The sequence below is a fragment of the Pelecanus crispus genome, chromosome 8 (assembly GCF_030463565.1).
Source record: "Pelecanus crispus isolate bPelCri1 chromosome 8, bPelCri1.pri, whole genome shotgun sequence".
Taxonomy (NCBI): domain Eukaryota; kingdom Metazoa; phylum Chordata; class Aves; order Pelecaniformes; family Pelecanidae; genus Pelecanus; species Pelecanus crispus.
In genome coordinates, this window is record NC_134650.1 from 11,615,032 (window position 1) to 11,637,442 (window position 22,411).

At 37.6% G+C, this 22,411-nt stretch overlaps 1 protein-coding gene across 3 annotated transcripts in view; it reads right to left on the reverse strand.

Annotated features, from left to right (window-relative positions):
• Positions 1-22,411, reverse strand: part of CPEB4 (cytoplasmic polyadenylation element binding protein 4) — a 44,901-nt gene that overhangs the window by 17,076 nt on the left and 5,414 nt on the right. For 2 of the 3 annotated variants that reach the window (XM_075715880.1, XM_075715883.1), the window contains exon 2: positions 15,437-15,518. In XM_075715880.1, the coding sequence (XP_075571995.1) occupies positions 15,437-15,518 (82 nt within the window). Of the gene's footprint in view, positions 1-8,236; positions 8,277-15,432; positions 15,519-22,411 lie in introns of all 3 variants that reach the window. The other variant, XM_075715881.1, reaches the window with a different exon arrangement.

The following is a 22,411-nucleotide window of genomic DNA, read 5'->3' on the forward strand; positions in this document are numbered from 1 at the left end:
AGTGTTTATGCAACCGGTTCAACTGCTTATTAATAACCTATGCAGAAATATTTTTCCGATAAAATCAGTCTGAAATTTAAAATGCTATTAGCAGCTGCTTCAATTATTTTGTCGCCTCAGCCCTCCCTGCAATAGTCCTTTCTATGTAAGAAATAAAGCCATACAGTAACCCAATGATCTTTTGCAAAAATCTGCTGCTTTTACTGTCTTTCATTTTAAGGAACTTAATGAATAAGCAACCCACTCAAATTTTTATGTCTTCATTTGAGACACTTAATGGGCTCCTGGCCATCTCCCTCTCCCTCTTCTTCCTTTTTTTTTTTTTTAAAAAATCACATTTTTGTGTCTAATGTACCTCTAATTAAATGTTGCGAGCTTTCTTCTCTCTATAGGAAGCACCAAAAAGACTGTCAGCACGTTGTGTATAATCACACATGCAATTCTGTATAAAGTACACAGTTCCCAATGACAAAGATATTCTGCTGAGGAAGCATGAAAAATGTATGCAGGAGTCCTAAATCACTTAAATCCCAAACTTACTACAAGGTTGTCCTGCAAAAAACGTGCCCAGGCTGGGCACCTGGCGCTCTTTAATTGTTCTTGCTGCCCTACAATCTGCAGGATGGTAGCAATTTCAGGTGCATTTTGTGCCATTAACTGTGGAAGATTTACATAAAAAGGTCAGCTCAAGAGCAGACTGTTTAAAGCAAAGGGACCAGCAAGCAAGAGGATCCGTATCTCCTGTAAACGTCATCCCAACTTTCTAAGGCCACGTGTTACAACTAAGAGACTTATACAAGCATCCATAGTTAATACAAACATCACAAAATCCTGGAAGGGACAGAGCAACTGAATGCTCAAAGTTTATTATGGTTGTACCTTCATTCTCACTACCTTGCTATAGTTGTTTTAAGGCGTGTAAAGTCTAGGTTGATGTAATACCTGTCCAGTTCTGTATCTAATTTGTATCTTTAGTCCAAGAGATCCTCAAGGCAGGGATTCTGTTCTTTACCTTGGCGCAGAGGCCGATATAGTAACGCACTGCAATCTTTTACATTAGTCATTGATAAGCTTACATTTCTTTCCTCTCAAGGATCAAACCAGACTAGCTTCATTAGTGAGTTCCAAGGAATTTCAGGTTTCTATGTGCATGAATCACTGAAGTTACCAGGGAAATATTTTTGAAATTTAAAAGGGACAAATATTCATGTTGACTTTTTACATAACCTGACCGTGAGAACAAGACAGACTCAATCACACCCTTCCACCAGGCATTAGCTCTACCACTGAGACAGCTTCCCACCATCCCGCTCCAGGAAAGCTAGGAAACTTACATCAATTTGCATATACTGTCATATTCCACACCAATCGTACAGGCTCTATGAAAAATATTCAAGCTGAACAAGATTTTGCTGAAACGATCCCAATTTCATAAGCTTTCATGAATGAAGTAATGATTTTAACTACTGCTTTTTAGGGACAAAAAGTGACAAACAAGAACCTGCAGTACAAACAAGCGAACCGCTACAGGGGAAATGGGCTACAACGCTTGCAGATGAAAGCAGTAAAGAGTAGAAGGGAAAACAAAGCCTCTGTACCATCATCAGCTATTTATTAAGTATTATATACATGGAGAAAAGTGTAAGAGTCCAGATTTTTAAAAAAAGGGGGATAACAAGGTTTTCTCTAAGACCATCTTGAAACCTCTCCATATTATTTAAAAAACTTCTAACTGTAGATGGTCATAGGTGGCCAGTTTCTTATGCTGGAAGGCAAATATGATCAATACAAAAGCTTAGTTTCAAACTTTCACTGAAACTGTTTACTCTGCTAGCCATTTTCTTCCCCTAAACAGAAGACAGGGAGATAATTTGGTGCTGGTCTGTCTTCTGTTTCACTTAGGACTTAGCTTTTAGAGAAACAGAAGTATCAAAGTTTCATGGGATTATTTCTCAATGTGAGCTAGGTATCCTTGAATCTATTACAGAAAATACTTATGCTTTCTTGAGTTTTATTTTTAAATGATAGAAAAATAATTGAAGTACAATCTGGTTTTGCCATTCCAACAGCAAAGCCTTATTTTTAAATTATTCTACACTAAACTATATTTTGTAATTGTAGCAAGACTGACAATGCTGTGTACAAGGCCATGAAAATATGAACTACAGTATTTTATTACCTTTTTTCCCCTACTACTCCCTGAGGGCAGGTAGGGTTGATTATAACTCAACAGTTAGATTTTATCATCACTTCATGTTTCACAATGCATTTCATATGTAATGCATGGACCACATGTTTCTAGTTTCTGCCACAGGTACATTTCACAAGAAGTTCTGTACAGTCATCTAAAGCTCAATTTCTGTAGTGAAGAATCTCATTGTATCCTTAACCAAACCAAAAGCAGAAAAATGAAAGTTATAAAAAACATCTATATTTAACCTACCTTTGGTTAAATTATCTCTGTATATGAAGGAGCAATTCAGAGACCAAGGCAGGCATTTTCAGAGAGGTATATATACTTTCTCAAATTAGAACATAAAGATCATATCTACCTATATGTATCTACACACAAAGGTTATTTCTTCCTATTTAAAAGAGCCCTACAACTTAAGTCTTAGATGACATTTTCAATAGAAAAGCAGACAGTGTTACAGTGTGTTGCATGGCAGGCAAAAAAGGACTGCTTTTTATGCATTCCTCCGTGGTTTTAGTTCTAAAATATTAAGGACAAAAGGATTAGGCCACAATTCCATGACTGTTAATGTAAGACATGTGCACGTGTGCAAAAATTTTGCCAGTTCAAGCACATAATCTCACTTCCGTCAAATTATCCTGAGCACATGGTATGTTGACTGTGGAATCAACAGCCAATGCACGGTAAAGAGCGGCACAGACATGTGATAGCTGATCCAGGACAAATTGTGTCAATATAGAATAAATTGATCAAAATTTTAACAAATCTACACTGGCAGTGAACTTACTCCATCTCAGAACTTTGCATCTTACAGTCACAGCCATCTTTAGGATACTGTCAAATAAGATCCCTGTTTTAAAAACTTCTTGTCAAAACCAAGCTACTAAAAAGAGATATGAAAGATTCCCTATTATGTGGATTTTAAACACTACCGAACTTCAAAGAATGAAAAACATTCAAATAGTATTTTCTTAATCTAAGGCAATCGTACAAAAATTAAACACCTCTATATATACATCTGGAGAATGCGTATTTGTCAACACTTTTAGCAATGTCAAAGTCAGCATGAAACCAGAAAAGTAGACTACACTTGGCTGCACAGTAAAATCAAGGATTAACACCTTTGGAAGTATTGAGTCTGCAAAATTAAGCTGCAGAGATGCCAAAACCTGCATTTTTTTAATCCTAATTTATTGTTAAAGAAACACAATGTAAAAAAAAAAAAGCATGTGATGAGAAATATAGATCTAGTTTATGTCCAAAATGTCCAAACAAATGCTGAAAAACAAGAGTACTACTGTAGATGCAAGTATTATGCTTTATTTCAAGTAAAGCAGATGCCTGAAGACAAGTATTTACCCATTCCTTCTGTCGAGAACCCTAATGAAATGAAGTTTCTGGTATTCTATAGCATTCAAGTACAGGTCTGACTAGAATCTTTCATTTTAAATTCCAGGTCACTGCCACAAAACACAACTGACGTACAAAAAGCAAACCGGTTTCTTTTATTCCAAAACCCTGAAGAGAATCTACCTATAAAAGCCTTTTAGCACTGGCTCTTCTGATGGTAACGCTGTTTTACCTGCGATTATGTTGAATTAATTGGGTTCACATGGTAAAAAGGTAGAAACCTGACTGTATGGCACAAAGCAGATTACCTACATAATATCGTCTAATAGTTTGATTGTTGACAACTTTATACATCAAATAACTGGGGGGGGGGGGGGGCCAGAAGGGGGGAGAAGCTGAGAAACAGTGAAAGTAAAAGCTACTGTTTCCAAGGCTTGTGCAATGAGCTCCAAGTTTTTAGGGCTTTAATCTGCCTAAAGCAAAACTGCCTCACTGAAGAGAATGTGCAGTTATATTCAGAAAACAATAATCTTTGCAGGGAAAAAAAACCCTAATGGCTGTCATTCCCATGCACTGCACAAACCCAGCTGTAGTGGTACCCACAGACACTGTCGCTGCATGACCCAGGGCAGAAAGGCACACGTGCTTCCCACTCAGCCAGCCCAGCATCGATTCAAATCCACCTTTGTGAGAAGTTCAAGCTAACTCCCAGATTGGGCAACTGGGACAGAAAGTCCTAGACATGCTTCCAGCACACTATTCAAGCATAAGTCACGGGAAATGGAAACAGAAAAAGGTTAACTATGAAAACACTGCAGTTAGGCTTATGTGAGAGCTTTAAAACCACCACCATCATTATTATTATTCCTTTGCTGCTGATGCTCTCAGGTAGTCAGCCAGAATAACACAGTGCCATGCGGACTGAACCTCAAGAGATGATCTTTCATACATTTCAGCAACCGCTTAACTACTCATGAAAGGTGACAAACCAAATCCAGTCTCACTCCTCTCAAAAATACAGAAGCTTCAAAGCTAACTGAAGTTTTCTTCGGTATCAAACAGAAGAATACAGAGAAATCTTCTCCTAAACAAACCCCCTTTAGATCCTAAACATAGCCACAGCTTTGTCTACAAGGTATCAATATTTTTTCCATAACTCCAATTACATTACACTGGGTTACTGCAAATCAATTTAAGTGGTACCCTTAAACATCATATATATTTGAATATAACTCTTCCCTCTCCTCCAGGAACCCCCACAAGGTCAGAGATAAGAAACAAAAAGCAGAAAAGCAAATCCTGGAGCACAACCCTCTGCTGGAGACTGGATGTAGTTGGAATTATACACGTATTTCAGAAAAGCAGCCACCCTACTGCTGGTGGCACTGAGCTTTATTTTATATTAATGTATGACTTCTGGAGAATAGACAAGAAACTATAAAAACATCCAATCTCTCCCCTCAATACATCTTCCAGTTTATGATATGGAATAATTGGCAGCATTTATCTTTTGAACACTTAAACTATTACTATAGTCACTTTAAAAATAAAAAATGAAAGGCAGAGTTTGCAACTGGGAGAAGGAAAAGCATTACACAGCTTTGCCAGCGAAAAGTAAATCAGATTCTCAGCCACGGAACTACTTCAAATGTGGTAACTTCAGTAAATTCCAAAATACATACTAATGATGGACATTTTGACAGGAGGAAAGGAAAGAACGGGATGTCATATGCTAAAAATCGCTAGACACAATTTATTTTGTAAGTGACAAGAACAATTTATTGAACCTACTACAGAATTTATTGAACAACTTACAAAAACATATGGAAAAGGTGCAAAAACTTCACAAACCTCCCATTCGCAGTCATGGTTCACGTGCACTGTGTTCCTGGATTCTTTATACGCAGCATTTCCCCTCAAGAGATGCTGGTATCTGCCTATACCATCATATCTATACCATGAATTCTGCCCATGCTTTAATGAATAACCTGAAATGCAATTCCTGCATGTGACTTGCAAGAGCTGTATTTACACTGGCATATACTTACATGCTGTAAGATTTAAAACCAGAGTTCCTTAAATACAACAATAGGTTCAAAGCAACTTATTTTTGTCTGTGAAGGAATGATCACAAGACAGCCTGGAATGCAACATGACGGCTTTGTTCCTTTTTTAAGCATCCTCTTACTTCACCCCCAAACAATAAGGAAATAGTAACACAAGCAAGTCAACATCAAGCACACTCAAGTCTCTGCAGCATAACATTTCCCCATTTTTCCTTTTTACAGTAAGCAGCATAGATAAGACACTAATTTTTCCAATAATGTATATGAAAAAACTATACTATAGACTTCCCCACACCCAATCCAAATGGGAAGAGAAACAGAAAGCTGTATTTTAAAACAATCAGCACTTCATTTCCTCTGCCTAGATTCAAAATGGTATACAGGACCAGACACCGACACTATCTATTATAACAATTTAAAATGACAAATGAACAACCAATACATTCTTTAGAATGCCTTCAGAAAGGTATCCCCAACTCCCTCAGCATTTGTACACTAACACTAATGACAATATGAAGATTTGTCTGTAACATTACTGTAAATTACTGGGAATTTATTAATGTATTATAAATTGTTTTATATATTCAATTTTACCTATCACAAGAATCCCCACATTCCGTACAAAAAAATTTATCCTTTTCTCATACCTATCCAATCTGACTGCTGAGCTAGGATTCTTGTTAATAGGATTTCTAAGTAAAGCTGGAAGAATACCACTCCCTGTACCTCTAAGGATACTTGACATTTGCATATCTGGAGACAGCACATGACTGCTCCACTCATCTGAAAGTCCAGCTATCAACATTATAGTGGGGAGAAAAACAAGACCAAAACAACCCCCAAAAAACTAGCATCACAGCTAACCAATCTGCATTCCAACAAACAATACATTAAGCCAAGTATGGATAAATCTACTGTAAGATGTCTTTTCAGATTTGCATCATCAATAGTTCTCATCATTCTACCTAATGCTGATTAAAATAAGTAGACAGTGAATACACAAATTGTATATGCATCACAATTCTTTCTCGAAATATCTTAAGTAATTGATGCAAAAATCAGATTTCAGGCTGCTGCAGAGTCACTCTTGGGTATATGCAAAGACTGCCCACTACTGAAGTGTTTCTTTATGTCCCTGCTCACTGCAGGGGGGGTGGGCTAAATGATCTCTAAAGGTCCCTTCCAACCCAAACCATTCTATGATTCTATGACTTTCCTAGGAGCTTGTTCCCGTTTACACTTACACCTCATCTGTCACTTCCTTATCTTTTTTCAAAACTCATTCCCATTCTCATTATACCTCCCATTTCTTCTTTATCTCCAGGTTTAAGAAAAGCACTTCAGGCTTTTCTTTCTGCTCCTTTCATGCCATTTCTAGCCTGATAAACACGATGGTAGAGAGTATGCAAAACGTGGCTAACAAAAGACTCAAAGAGCTAACAATTCAACATCAAGGAAAAAAGTGAACAAAGCAAGCAAAAAGACGAGAGACAGGTAGTTTCAGCAGTTTGGGAGGGGAGGCGGGCGAGCTCTCCATCTTCTAAAACAAGGAACAGACACTACTCATGGAGTACAGCTCCAAATTAAAGGCTGCTTTGAAGACGATCCAGAATGGTCAGAGATTATCAAAGCAAGCATTCAGAAAAGAGAAAGACAAACCAAAAAACCCAAACACTTGGTGGGCAGTGATATTGAACAAGGCAGAAGATTAAACACACTTCTAAAAAAAGGGATGGAATTAATTTAACAAAGACAAAAATAAAAAAGAAGGCAAGAAAACCTTAGAAAGGTTTTAATCAGATTAGCAAGGCTGCTGTCATGGAATTCAGCACAATTTTGTTGGCTGTAACACTTTTCAAGATCAAATCACCGATTTAGACATGAAAATTTTTAGCAGTATTTCAGTGTTTTGTTGTGGTTTAAAAATCTCTAACTGCCATATCATTTGCAGCACATACATTCCTAGGAAGTATCTTGTCTAAAGTGCATGAAAGGCATTTAATTTTCCATACAGACTCTGGAGATGGGACGGCATGGCAAGGGGCCTATGAGAAATGTTTCAAGTTTGGACAAAAAAAACGTAGGTCTCATACTCCCATGAAGTTAACAGGAATCCTAACACTGATTTCAAAGCTGGACTAGGATCAGAAAACCCTGGGATATTTGTACTGCTCTGTGGTGGCAGGGGAAGGAATTTCCTGGCCTCAAAGGGTGGTTACATTAATACCCTCTAGCTTATTGCTCAATGGCTCCATTTTAGACAGATAGCATAAATCAAGGTGTTGCTCTTCCTCAGCTGAATTAGTATCCTACCTCAAAATCCTGCAGTAGTTGTTATAGTTGAACAACTATAAACATCCAGTTGATCGACATCTGCATTATCAAGACCTGTATTTCTGTGACAATGCAGGTATTATCACAAAGTGTAAACTACTCAGTAATTCTTGTGTTAAAAGTAGTACCAGGATAGGTAACCAACAGAATACTGGAAGAAAATAAGGTAAGGAAACAGATAATATTTGACATTATATATATTTAATGTTAAGTCAAACTCAAGTTCTGAATGCAGTTCCAAAGACAAATAAATGTCAACATTTTGAAAAATTCCCCAAACTCTGAGGAGCACCATAATGGACAAACTACTTCCCACACACTTAAAATTAAGAGTATCGATAAATGCAACAGAATTATTTTAATGTCAACAGTAATTTACCTCTTCCAACTGATGTTTTCCATCATTGAAAATGAATACTAAACTGCTACATTTCACTACATAATTCAGATTGTGCTGTAATATCCCAAATTATTCCAGATGATTGCAAAAGTGTTTATTATACAGTCTTAAATGTTGCATCCCTGTCCTGGGATTTTTTCAGTTTTCATCATAACAAGAGAATTTGCAGCAAAGAGTAAACCAAACAGCAGTAACTTAACTACGGCTTTATTTTTTAAATCATATGCATCAGTGTACATGCATATGAATGGTTTAAATTATTTCTTAGGTAATGCACAATGCTTTCTGAGATAGCATAAACGGGTCTTGGCTTTTTGCAGTTGATAACAGAAACTTAAGGTGACAAAGCCAAAGAATAATCAGGGGAAAAAAATCTCAGAACTCTTAACCACTCTACCTTTGCCTCAGGGCAACCTGTGTTCCCGTCTTCCACAGAAGCGGCAAATTCTCGTTTCATTTACATCCACCTAAATGCTGCCAATTCCACACTGCTATAAATTGAAAACCCTTTTTTAAATTGACCGCATTTTCTTAGGGCATGCAGTGCCACAAAACCAGGCAATCATATGAGAACTCAGCAATCAGTCTAGTTTCAAGGCCGTAACTGTCCAAAATATCCTGGATATACCCATGGTCTTTCTCCTGCTACAGAAATAATTCCCACCCAGCGCACTCGCGCTGCTGATGGACATGTGGGGTTTGCAGGTGAGGAAGCAGAAGCCCGACGGGGGTGGTGGGGGTGCTGCCTGTGACTTTAAGAACACGGCCATATTAAAAGTCTCCCCTGTTGTTTCATACCCGCGTTACACAAACTGAGCAGAGCGCGCAGGCTTCTGCGTGCTTTCAGGAAGCACAACACAAACGGTGACCTTTAAATCAAAGCTCAAAGAGGAGCACCGTCCAAACAGAGTTACTGCAACCTGCCAGTAAGGGTAAAACTCCGCGATATTTTCCTCTCCGCCCCCTAAGTACAACAGGAGTCTTGTCAACTTGCAGCGGCTTCAAAATACAGCAAAGGCAAAAGGTTGGGCTACAGTGACGAAGCAACGCATACGGTCGCCTATCGCTGAGCGCAGCCCTAACGCGAGCAAGCCCGCTCGGAGAGCAAAGATACCTTGCGCTGGGAAAGCTCGGCATGCCAGCGCAGGCGGCCCGGGGCCAGGCGCGGGAGCGGGCGGCAGCGGCGGCGGCAGCCAGAGCCGCACGCAGGCGGCAGCGGGACAGTCCACAGAGGCAAGGACCGCAGGGGGGGATTCTCCAGCCCCTCCTTCCCGAGGGCCCCCCCTAAACCAGAGATCCGCCGTGCAGAGGGAGCTTCCTTTGAAACTGGAGAACGTTCAGCCACGTTTCAGTGGGATGCCGCTTTAAAAAAAAAAAAATTTTCCTCTTCACTCCTGTGTGAAATTAAGAGGCGGTCACCTCCACTTTGGAGTATGTGGTAGCGGCAGGTGAGAGTGCCGGCTGCGGCTCGGCAGCGCGAAGGGACCGTCAGGGAAAGGCTCGCCTCGCAAGGGAGGCGGGATGGTGGCGGTTTATTTTAACTTCTCGCTGCGTACCATCTATGTTCAAGTCCTCACACTTTTTTTTTTTTGCAAGTTTGAGGCATGATTTTTTTCTTCCAAATCAAGTTTGGCCTTTCCAAGCCTCATCAAATTAAGCATCTGGTACGAAGAAGCGTGTAGTTCAAGCCACAAAACCAAGTATCAATTTAAATGAGAAAGCTGGAAGTTTATTAGATAATAACCAATGAATGTAAAATCATACATTACGTATGGTTGTGATTACTTCTGTGTAAGGTTAGAAGCCAATCTATGGTCCGATCTCAGTTGTATTAATGGCAGATTTCTGTCCGCTCCTGTTGCCCAGGGGATTCCATTTTATTACTAGATTGTCGGCTGTCTATAAATAAAGGCTCTGGTAAACCCCACATACTGGAAAGGCAGGGATAAGGCAATGAACACTCCAATTGCCAAGAGAGGAACTAGGGGGGAAAACGCATACCAAAAGACTAAAAAATGACAATACTGAATATTGCCCCAAAATTTTGAATTTTGGCCACATTTGGAGAGAAAGCATGCCCTTACTTCTTAATAGCAGTTATAACACTTCCACTCTAACCCAACTGAAAATAGCGGATTGCAACAGGCATGGGAGCTGCTGATTTCAAATAAAATTCACACAGACTGTGTTTCCCCCATCACAGCTCCATCAGCGTAGGTTGTAGTTTATTGCTATTAGACCCAGTTCAGCGATATTTTGAGATAATAAAACAATTGGTTTTCCTCTTAATTAATATGCACTCAAGTCTGCAAATCCTGTTAGCCCTTCCTGGTTACGGCATAGGAGGTAGAATTCAAGAAGATCCTGAGTAGGAAACATTCAACACAGTAATTCATTGACTGTTTCCAAAGACAATTACAGCAAACCGTAATTGTCTGCAAAAAATTGTCTACAGCCTGGTGCAGTAGAAGCAAAAGTTTTTGTGTATTTCATCCTAAATTGGATACATGAAAAGCTGCAGATGAGTAATCCTTAGATACGGTTGCTCTGAGACAAGGCACACAAACGAGATCGATCGCCAAAGCCGCGCTGGGAAGTCTGAGGTACAACCAGCACGGTTCCCTGCCAGAGCGCGCTCACGTACAAGAGGCAGCAGAGGCACGAGGATGACTGCAGCGTCGGTACAGACGTGCCCATTGACCACAGGCCTCTGACTTTCAGAACCCAATGACTAGATCACGTACCTCTTCGCACAGAACAAGAGTAGCGAAGAAAGGTTGATCTTAGCCACCAACCTCAAGCACTCGTCACTGCTACGAAAACAAAGATGGTTTTAAAATTTAAGAAAACCCTACAATTCTATTATTTTTACATTTTAAAATGGCTCAGGTTTTGTCCTGTGCATATATAAAGGACCGCTTCCCCAAAAAGAATCGTAGCCTTTGTTATTTAGCCCTTGGCAAAAACTGGGCCCGATTCTCACCAGAGTCTCATTAATTTCCTGGATCGTATAGGAAACCAAATGGCCCATTCTACTCAATATGAATGTGTTGCGTAATCCACAGAGCTGGAAAAGAAACAACTAGTTTAGTTTCTTATTCGATATTCATAAAATGCTTTCAAAACTATTTTGATCCTTTTCATCAAAGAACGCTTCATGAAGTTTACCTGTATCACATCTGAAATAATTTTTTAGATCAATATTAAGGGGCTGATGATTGCTTTAAAAATACAGTTAGGTGTATCTGCTTGCTCAGAGAAATCCTGAATGGTGCCAGTTCTCATCATTCTGGCTTTCTTATCTCTAAAATTTAGAGCTGCTGTTCGATTCTCCCAGTGTCTGTAGGTATACTCTGGCCTTATGCTACTTCTAAAACGTTCCTTTTTGTGCCTATATATGTTTAGTCTTTAGCGACTATTTCACATTCATAGCATTCATGCAGATACTGAGCTATTCACACCCAGATTTTACAGGAGTGCTTCACAGTGCTTCATTAATGCATTTCACCTTGCATAATTTCCAGGCAATAACCTTATATCCTGAACTGAACCATAGGATATTTCAGTAATAAAACAGTCTGCGGTTATGAAGTATTTAAAGACATTTCAGTGTCACTTAACAAGGAAATATTTAGTCAATCTAGTACTATTACAGTAATGCTCAAATTGCCATCTGGAAGACCCAGATTCAAAAATCAGTCTCTGGATCCCAGGCTCAGCTCATGAAGGCCGAATACATTGTAAAGAAGATGCAATTAGTCTCCCGGGAAAGGCTTCTGCAGGCTGTCATTGGCTATGCAGCATGCAGCACGCTCACTCGTGTGGATAAAAATAACATATTGAAATGGCAGCTGCTCAGCAAAGGAAGAGGATTTGAGCAGGGATAAAAATATACCTTAAAAAGAGGGAAAGAATGGTAAAATGCCTATCAAAAGCATTAAAAGGTAATATTGAATGTACTGAATCAATGATATTTAAGATTCACCTTTGAACCTCAAGCAGGAAACACTGTATTTCATATAGCAAGACAACCCAAGAACATAATTATTACTGTCCTAAACAAATCCAAGGCTAGCACAGCCTAATCACCTCAGTCAAGAAGTACACGCTGTGAATGGATTATGTTAAATTCTGAAGAATTCCTACTTACAATTTTATTACAGGATCCAAACCTGCTGCTCTGAACATGCCATTTAAAGATAGAAATTATTTCCAAGAGACAGCAGGTTCCAAACTGTGACTGGTATCTCTTATCATGCCCATACTCTTTAAGTTGTTTTGAAGGTATATTTTAACATAGTTAAAGTTAAAGTTTCTCTTGAAGTCCATTACAATACGAAAGGGGGTGGTGTTAGTGTTACATACTAAACTCATGTTGAGTCAATATTAAAGCCTCTCAAAGACTCACAAGATAGCAGTGAGACCTATTAGATCATCTAAATTATTTCCATGCCATTCTGAGATTGCTCTCTACAGTATGTTTTATTAGTGTCTTGCCCAGGCTATTTTTAAAGTCTCAAACCCAGAAGCTTTTCCTTTCTGAGAGTATCCAACTTTAGTTTAAAAGCACTGTATGCACTGATTAGCACATTTAAAATGCAAAATGAAAAACTTCTTATGGATCTGCTTATTTAACTGCAAGTGTTTGAAACGGCAAGCAAGATTTGAACTGACAACCACAGTTCATCAAATTTTAAGGTTCTTAGATCCAAGGTTTTTAAAGGTTCCTTTCAATTAGTTTAAATAAAGGTGAGGCAAGAAGAGAACAGTAAAAACAGGAGACAGAATCTGTGTTAAGACATAATCATATACCAACTGATACAGATGGAAAAAAAAACACAAAAGGCTTGTGATCACATGAGCCCTTCTTCAGACTTGACTTGAAATATGTTTTTTACCAGCAAGTTACAATTTTTTTCCAGCTGTCGGTTTAACTGAAGGTATTTCCTCTCCTTACAAATCCTGCCCTACTTACAGACGAGCACTGCAGCATTACCACAACACGGTAGATGCTAATTTGAATAAAGATCCATTCCTAAGTATATTACAGCAAATACGTTACTGTATTAAGTCTGCTACCCAGATAAGCAGCAAATTCAGTGTACTGCATATTTCACTATAAGCAAACTTAATGTTTTTGCTGAATAAATCCTTGAAAAATGAGACTAAACAACAAAGTATTTCACATAGGATCACTTAAATTTTTCATCTCAGTTTTGAGGCATTTTCATTATAGTGTTATAACTATAACTATACTATAACTATAGTTATAGCTATACTGTAACTAGTTATAACTATAACTAGACTAACCATGAAACAGAATTTATAAAGAACTTAAGAAATCATTCCCAGAACAATACGTGATTGATATTACTGTGTTCCAATCAGTATGATACAACACACACAAAATGTTAGACAAACCACAGATGACTCTGCAGAGATTAACAGTCAAGCTCAAGCAGGAATTAATGTGTATCAGAACTATACGTATTCTTTGCTGACACGCTTATTCCATCATTCTTAAAACATGGTAGGCACTCAAAAAAAAATTTCAAAGAATCTTTTCAAAGCATTTAAATTAAAAATAATACTACTATACAGAACTTGTTTAGTTGCTGAATACATATGCATCTGACTTTGTTAAATTCAAATTTAAAGGGAAATTTTATTTGTTCTACAGCCATGTCACCTTGGGTTGTTATCTTGCCAGATTTCAGCAGCTAAAACCTGGGTTGGGCCTGCCTGCCAGTTGAATAGAAGGTCTCGGGGCAAACCCCAGGTGCTGCAGTCAAGGAAGGGCACCTGATTCGTGGTTCAGTATACAATGATTCTATGATCTCTCCAAATAAACTATCCAGAAAACCTGCTTCAATGCTGAGGGCATAGGATGCTGCCAGACAGCATATAAAACAAATGAAAGCTATTACTACTTGTCATTAATAAAAGCCTGACCCCCACCACATAAGGAGGGATTGTATTTTGGTTGTTTAATTCATTTGGCATTACTGTTATCCATATCAAGCTCTCCTTGTTATTTCAATAGGAAAGTGTATTTCTTGGTGTTTCTCATCACCCTGAATTGCTGCACAGTACCGGGGATGTGAAACGCAAGCTGCATTTCAGACCACAGTGAATGCAACAAATGCAAGTCATTGCCAGTTTATCAAAGGTTGGTCTTCTGAACAAGAATCACTATTAAAACAAGTCAGATTTCATTAACACCACAAGCCTTGATATCAGAAGAAAGTTGCTTTCAGAAACCACGCATGCAGGTTTGGTTTTTTTAGTGATCTGGTAACAAAACTGAATGCTTAGATAATGAGCATAAGTAAGAGTTTGATTACTTATACAAGTAACCATCAAACTGAAATTGATTACTCATTATACAGAACAAGGATAAGAAACTAGACTTCTGAATGTATACCATAAGCAGTTTCTATTCAGGTTTAGATAAAATACGTAGACATGTTTGAATATATATAGTTGAGGTACTTTCAAAGAAAGATTACCTTTGCCAAAAAAAAAAAAAAAGATAAATCCCAACTGCAAGTCAGTTCAACCTCCCTTTTCCTTTCCCAATGGTACAAAGAATTCTGCAATTCAAGGCAGCAACAAAAAGAGAGGTAAAGAACTAAAAAAAATTGTGATGAAATATTCAGTGTTCTTCTTCAAAATGACATAGATAAACCTCATTCTTCCCCGAGACAGAAAGAACTGTGACTTTGGCAGGAAAACACTATTAAGCAAAAAGTTACGTCTCACTGAGCTGCACAAGATTCCTGAAATTGATCATTTTTACAGGCTGCACACATTGTATCTATTAAAAACAACACTGGCAACTTACACAGAAGATCAGCTTATGTTTGTGTTTCACCTTGTTTTGTATAAAGAGAAAACACACTCAAGTGCTCATATGTTGCAACAGCTTCATCTACAGACAACTGAAAAAAAGGAAGCCTACCCAAGCTGACCAACAGGCATTAGGTGCACAATGTAACTTTACTTTTCCTAACCAAAACTGAAGTTTCTTATTCTAAGTAAGCACGTCTTCCCAATTATTTACTGCAGGAAATAGTCTCTTTCTAAATTTACCTTTCAGTGAATCATTTTCAGCTCTCATTATGTCAATTAGCGAGTTCTCCAGTGAATGCATGTCAAAAGTCCTTGTGCGATCCTGCAAGCAAATACAAACAAAGACAGTTTAGGCAATACGCAGCATTAAACAAGACCATCTAAAACATAAATCTTCAGTTTTGTTCTACATTGCTACAGCAGAATTAAGCAAAAACACATACGCCGCTAAAGTCAGTCTGATATAGGAATATTAAAAATTACAATATTCTTAAGTATTAATCTGATCTGTATTTATCATAACCAATCATTTAATAACCCCAATTCAATATTTAGTTTGTATTCCTCGCTATACAGTTAAAATTTGTTAAAAATAATTTCACAGTTAGGAAGTAAAGATCGTATCCTGGGAGACAGAATTGCAAGGAGAAATCATAAAATAGGTATTTCAGTCCAAATTTAAGAAAATCTAAATTCCAGAAACACATAGCATTTCCTTCACCTACACTACCACCTCAACAACTGAAATAATCTAATTCTGCACAATCAGTTCAAATTCCGTGTAATTATAAAAGTATTCCATACAAGCAGTAGCATTCCAAATAGTCTGGTTTACTAGGTGACAACTTTGCTCTGATTTTTAATTCCCTGAATTCACAAGTTTCGTATTCCACGCATTACTAGAAATGAAGGAGGACTCAACAAATGGGAGGCAAGATGTCTCATGTACGTTACTGTTTCATTATCTCAAGCCATTTGTAGTATACTTACTAAATACTTCTTCATATTAACCAAAGCCATCATTTAACACATTGTATGGTTCAGACTTTCCCAACTAAAACAATAAATTCCACATCTTACAAATCTGATGTTATAAAATACCCTGGCACTGCATTATTTTAAGTAGCAAATTCAGAATAACTGAAATTATAGATAAACTTTGAAATCTTTACAGTATCATAAAAGGTCACTAATGGAGGCAAAAAATCACTCTCATTCCCCAAATCATTCGTCTATCCATGTTATCTATGTATTTATACATTTGGACATTTGTAGAAACACCTGGCTAGAATTTTATACAATTATATTAATCCACCTGGAATTTAATTTTTCTGTGTCCAAGAACTGCTCTAACATCAGTTCTAAAGATTTTATTTCATTCATGTTCTAAGAGATTCACCTCTGAACTGAGATCAAGCATGGAAAGTATCTGTTCAAATAAGAAAGCAAAATGTGAGCAATTCAAGACACACATTTGCTCTGAACTGCTTCTCTACAACTATCGTTACTACAGCAGTGAATATATTTTTTTCATTCCTAACTCTAGCTGTGAAGCTGAAATTTCTCCAAAGCACACAAATCCAGCTTTGATCATTTTTAAAACCAGGGGTGAAGTAAAAAACAGTATTGCACAAAGACTGTTGTGTTTCAAGTTATAATGTCCTTTACTTCCAGTGATGAAGTGCTAAAGCAGTATTGATTGCAGTGTCGCAAGAGGCATTCTTTTTATCAATGACCAGTCATCTTGGACTTTAAACACCTAATACTATTTTAAGAGCAGGAATCCACTAGCTCCTAGAGTCCTGATCCATTTCCAAGTTCGTAAGTTACATTCTGACCACTAAAAAATACTATTTTTCAATGAAATTTTCTGATATTTTTCTTCTCTTCAGAACTGTTTATTTACTGACACAGAACAGGTGAAGTGTTTCTACCCAGATGTGCTGCATTTCAAATAGCATTAGAAATATCTGAGTTTGGAACCATTTGCTTTATTAGTCTAGCCCAACATAAAATTTGCTATAAAAAACATAGTGCTGCCCTGTCTCTCCACAGTATTTATTTCCTTGATCATTTATATTACAAGGTAAGTGAGACACCTTACAGAAACTATCATGAGCACTTAAATTCTGTGGTTTACTTTCACACATTTCCTACTGGTTTCTTCTTTTCCTAGTAGCATTTGGTTTTATTGGTTTGGTTTATACATTACTAGTTCATAACTATTTCAAGCTCTAGTTACACTAAAATACCTTAGCAGGATTGAGTAAAAGTCCTTGGGTCTGCATCCTGGACCCATTAGGATCCAACAGCTGTGTAACTCAGGAATGGATGCTAGAAGACAATCTCTACATTTTCAGCAGTCTTTACAACATGACAAAAATAGCCTAAAACACAGGTGGGAGCATTTTCTGAAAACCTGACATCGCTCAGTAGCTACTCCTTCCATTCTGATTTTCGTACTGTATTGTGTTTCTCTGTGTGGAATCAACCTCAAGTCCAATCCATGAACAGCTACAAAATTCTTATTTCACAAAGTGCAGAACCTCAGTAGTTCCTAGTCTTTGTTGAATTTGTGGCACTTAACATTTCAGTTGTCGGAGAGACACAAAGGGAGAAACCCAAGCCGAGCATTTTCTAGTTTATCGTGCTGTGTATGCGCTGGAGTACGTGAGCCCGAAGATAGTCTCTCGTCTCTAAAACCTCTGTGTTGGGTTGGGTTGAGCTATAGTAACAACAGAGGGGGTTTGCTGCAATGGTAAGTTTTAAATATTGGGAACAGAGAGTTTAAACATTTGAGAAAAAAAATTAATTGAACTGGCTAGCTGATAGGGACACCACATTCTCCAATGGAAGCTTTTTGCGGTGAGGAGTTTATAGTTTCCCCTTCTGAGTGAACCAGCTAGCTGTCACTTTTGTAGTGTAAGGTCCATAAGCTTCTAATCACACTGCAAACGTTTTAAAACACAACCCCGCGCACCAATACAAAAGATTAACTGGTCATATTCCTACCTGCAGCTATTAGCAATGACAGAAAAAGGAGGACTGGCTAAAATACAGCCCACATTCATACTCACGCTCTCCAGCGGTTCCACTAACTTGTAACAGCAATGGAGAAGGCTGCCATAGGCTAGAGCACCCTCCAAATGCTGGTATGTTACTATCTATTTCTTGCCTACCTTTCCAACAACAGGTCTCTGTGCTTGCAGCATATCTAACCATCATTGTCAATTCATGGTGCTGAATTGCCCCAGCCTCAACACCCTTGGGAAGATCAGTCTTCTTCCTGGGTTGTTTGAAATGGTTTGCTCTTCCATGTCTCTGCTTTTATTAATTAGAAGATAGCAAACCATGTTAAGCACAACACTAAGAGCCACTACTACTGTTACACTGAATTTGGATATATTCCCAAAATCAATGCAGCAGTCCACCTCTCTGGAAATGCAGAGTAATTCAAGAACTTGGTATATAAATAAATCTGTATACATCCATCCGATGAAAAGATGTCAGAGTCATGTGTGTCCTAAATGCCATGCTCAACTGGTTCAGAGGTTTGCACAGTGCTTACTGGGAAAGAACTCCATTAATTTAGTTGACTACTTGCCCTGATACTGAAAGGGTCCATACTATTAGAAAAAGTCACTGTTGGTAGTTTTTTAGAATTTTTATACAATTTAAAGGCCTTTTATTCTGAGACTGCTTTGAAAACAGTAGCACAAATTTTGCCAGTCTTAAATTCCAAGATGGCCACCACATTTTATCAGAAACACATATTGCATCTGAAATATATATACTTATTACATACCTAACATTAAAAAAAAGACTGATGACAGGTTAGTGGTAGTGGCCATATTGCTGAAGAAATGTGTAACTATACATTTAATTCCATAACATCGAAAAAGCTGTAACAGTCAAGATACTGATCATTAGCTGGTAACTAAATGTGAGCTATTCTCAGATGCGCATTAGTTGTGAGTTATAAAGAACGTAAGCCATGCTGTACTTAGGAAAAAAGGTGATGTTTTCTTCAGGAGACTACATGTAGAGGATTTAATAACAATCTGGTGGTGTTCTTAATGAATCAATTCACAAAGTTACAGGGCTTTCCATGGAGCTGGATTGCTTACTGTCTACTTTTTATTTATTTATAAAGAAAAGATGTAGGGGTAAAGACTACCCTGGAATAAAGTAGAGTATGTACACTTCAGTAACAAAGTAAGTTAACTACAGCCTGATATTATTTACCCAGGTTGATCACAAGAACTTGGCTTTACACGAGTTTGTTTAGGGCATCTAAAATTTTGCTTTATCAGAGGGCTTAAAGAGCACACACATATATCCTTGGGAAACAGAACAGAGGCAGAAAGACATCAGGTTGAACACAAGGCCACAAAAAAAAGCCAACCAAAAAGAAAGAAATGAACCTGTAGTCTTAATACATGACTATGTTAAAAATGTCAGCCAACATTTCAAAGGACATTAATTGAACATAATTTTGAATAAGCAGTATTGTTTTCACAATGATATACAAGAGGTGACATCTAGCAGATCTGGTTAAGAGAGAGCTGTCGAGCCTGTAAATACAACAGAAAACACAACAGTTTTGAACTATACACTCGCCAGTTCTGTTTACAGAAAAATAGAATTATTCTCATTCTCCTACTGTCTAGAAATTGTTTATAAGTATGCAGAGTGCTCCTAATAATGCAATCTCATTGTTAAAACACAGAGAGCAGAACTCAGGACTTCATGTCACAACTTCGTCATTGCATTCATACAGTATGGGCAAACCACTTCACCTCTGTGACTACAGCGGTAGCACACAGACAAATGATTTTATGTTTAAAGGTCTTGTAAAAAATTGAGCCACTTGTAAATAGGAAATCACTAAATTCTAATTCCTATTCCCATTTTTTTCAAAGTCCAAAGACATCTCATTCCAAAAAGAAAGTCATTTGGTACTAAGCACGTACGATATATACTGGGACATCCTCCTACACTAAAGCAACTAAACATGATTTTTTCATGCACACGAAGATCCTACTTTGCACTTAAAAATCCCATACCTGAATTCTCTTGCACATCAGAAAAATGTCCATCTGACTTAACTATTAAAGTCCAGATGCATTATATTTAATCTGCACCCACAACATTATCACCACCTGAACAATTAAGATTCCAGAACCTGAGAGTTTCTGTTCAGTGTTTCCCACCATGGGTCTCCCAATGCTAAAAACTGAAACTGTACAAAAAGTAAAGCCTGACAAGATATGAGCACTCGCCAGTAGCTAAGGCTGTGCCTAATCTTATAAAATACGATTTCTCTGAAGACCGAAGCATCAATAATAATGCAAAGTATGCCATTGCATGAAGCAATTTATTGAAGGTGATTAATCAGTATTTATGGAGTAGGTGTAGTTGTAAAACTGGGGCTTATTTTAGATATTTAAATCTTTGTCAAACCAGAATACTGCAAAAATTAGAAAACTCACAACTACATTTGCTACCCTCATTATAGCAGGGGAAGCCTGAAACTTTCTGAAACATTGTACGTATTTCCCACAATTAAAAAGCCTTGTGTCTCAGACAAAGTAAAGTGTGCAGGGAGAGGTAATATTATAGGTACTAAACACAAGTTCCACATTTTTCTTTTAATTGCGAAGCAAATTTGGACTTGATTATGCTTCTGGGTAAGCTTCTCCTTCCCACCAACCTGCAAACGTTGTATTCCAGCTCCCAGTCCAGTATCCAGTGAATTAAAGGCTTTGAATAAACAGGTTTTTCCTGAAAGGATGTTGCTGTATGCTGCCCTGATGATCTTTTATAGCTTCACCAGGGAACAATAAGAAAAAGCTGGAAAATTAAGTGATGCGTAACATAGGAGCTTTTTTTGGGAGGGAACACTTCTGGTTTACTTAAACTTGAACTTTTTTTTTTTTTTTTTTAAAGTCTTAGACATTACAGACCTTTATAAAAATTTCCAGTAACATGTCTGATTCTATGATTTTAGCCACATATTAAGTTTTTTATGTATCTTCCAGAAATTATTTTCCATAATATTGTGTGTTCTCAATCTTTGTGCTGGGCTGCTAAGTATGCAATTTTCAAAGCAAAATGCTGAATAAGAGTACTCCTTTTAATCTTAGGAAAACACAAACATAATTCAAATAGCTTCTAACAAAAGCTCTCTTTAAAAAGAAACCCTGAGGTCAAAAACGCGCAGGAGGGCCAAAGCCGAAGTATTAACGTCAGTAGTAAGTTTATAAAACAAGAACAGTGTTAACTTCCACAGTACTTAACTTGTGCATGTCATACCACATTAAAGTGCTTCTAATTCCACAGATCAGTAGCTGTGGGGAACAGCATATGAAACACTAATTACTACATAGCTGATGTAGTTATAGAAAAATGGGTGAACAGACATTTAAAAATCCAACTTCAAGTATTTATTTTAAAATGACAGCTTGAAATTTCTTAGAATGATGGCTATTGCTAGAATAAAAGTAAAATCTGCAAAACTTTGCAAAACAAGTAGCCTTATTTTATGCTATCAGCCATCATGATTTATGAAAAGGTTCTTCAAAAATGAATGAACAAATATTACAATAAAGAGGCATAGTAAAGAAATTTATTTGCAAAATTCCTTCAAGAGGAAAGATTGCCAAATGCATTCAAGAGATTATTTTTTTATTCCAATTTCCTGTGAATTTGTTTAATGCACTTATTAAATCAACCCATTTCTATGGGCAAACAAATCATGATGTATAGCTCAGAATTCAAACACATTCTGTAATCACGTATGTGTTTTCTCAAACATCCCGTATCTGCCTGGGGGAAGAGAAAGTCTCTCTGGCACAGACCCTCAATGGACTTGGAAGGGGTTATATACCTGGAAACTAGCCACTGTAGAAGAAAGGAAAAAACATTTTGAACAAGTGGATATAATGGACTGCTCTCATGTACAAAATTCTTTGAAATGGGCAGTTATTTTCAAGCCTGATTCCAGGAAGAAACACAAATTATTTTTAAGCATTTTTACAGAAAGCTGAACACTATTGCTTAACTTGCTTGTGCCTTCAAAGACCAATTTAAAAACATTGTTGCGCATTTGAAGATGAGATCTGGAAACCTGGAAATGCCTATCAAAGCAAGATTTATGCATTGCATAACAGGCAGGATGTTCCACTCTCATGAGGAAGTGCAAGTACACAGCAA